A 487-nucleotide genomic window follows, 5' to 3' on the forward strand; every position below is an offset into this window, starting at 1 on the left:
ATTTAACATTTGAAATATTATTAAATTGGTTTTTATTTTAAAACAAAACAAATTTATTTAAAAATAAAAATATAAATAGGCAATTTAAAATAATTAATTCATACCTTTACTATTTTACACATATCTAGAACTACTAAATTAACTTTGTGTGCCATGCAGTGTGTAAAAATTGCATACGGATGTTTTTCTTTAATCTTTGCTTGGACACCATTAAATCGCCCAGACATAACGCTGGCCCCATCGTACGACTGGGCTACAATTGCCAATTGAGGGTTTAAATTACATTGCTTGAGGTAATCTAACATAGTTTTACTTAAAGTCTCTGCATCTTGTTTATATGAACAATCAATGAAACCAATAAATCTTTCTTTGATTTCTAACCCTTTGCAGTATCTCAAACATAAAGCCATTTGCTCATCTTTAAAACACCTGAAAAATTCAAATTAAATTTTAATTGATCAAATTTCCAATTAACATTTTTAATTTA

The 487-nt window shown here is 26.9% G+C and overlaps 1 protein-coding gene across 1 annotated transcript in view; it reads right to left on the reverse strand.

Moving 5' to 3' along the window:
- Nucleotides 1–85: 85 nt before the first annotated feature.
- The window catches only part of LOC107883875 (zinc finger MYM-type protein 1-like), a 1,583-nt gene continuing 1,181 nt past the window's right edge, over nt 86–487 (reverse strand). Inside the window, exon 3 of the mRNA XM_029492288.1 lies at nt 86–429. Coding sequence (XP_029348148.1) covers nt 99–429 — 331 coding nt within the window. The 3' untranslated portion in view covers nt 86–98. The remainder of the gene's footprint in view (nt 430–487) is intronic.

This window comes from Acyrthosiphon pisum, unplaced genomic scaffold (genome assembly GCF_005508785.2).
Source record: "Acyrthosiphon pisum isolate AL4f unplaced genomic scaffold, pea_aphid_22Mar2018_4r6ur Scaffold_21163;HRSCAF=23197, whole genome shotgun sequence".
In the NCBI taxonomy this organism is placed as follows: Eukaryota; Metazoa; Arthropoda; class Insecta; order Hemiptera; family Aphididae; genus Acyrthosiphon; species Acyrthosiphon pisum.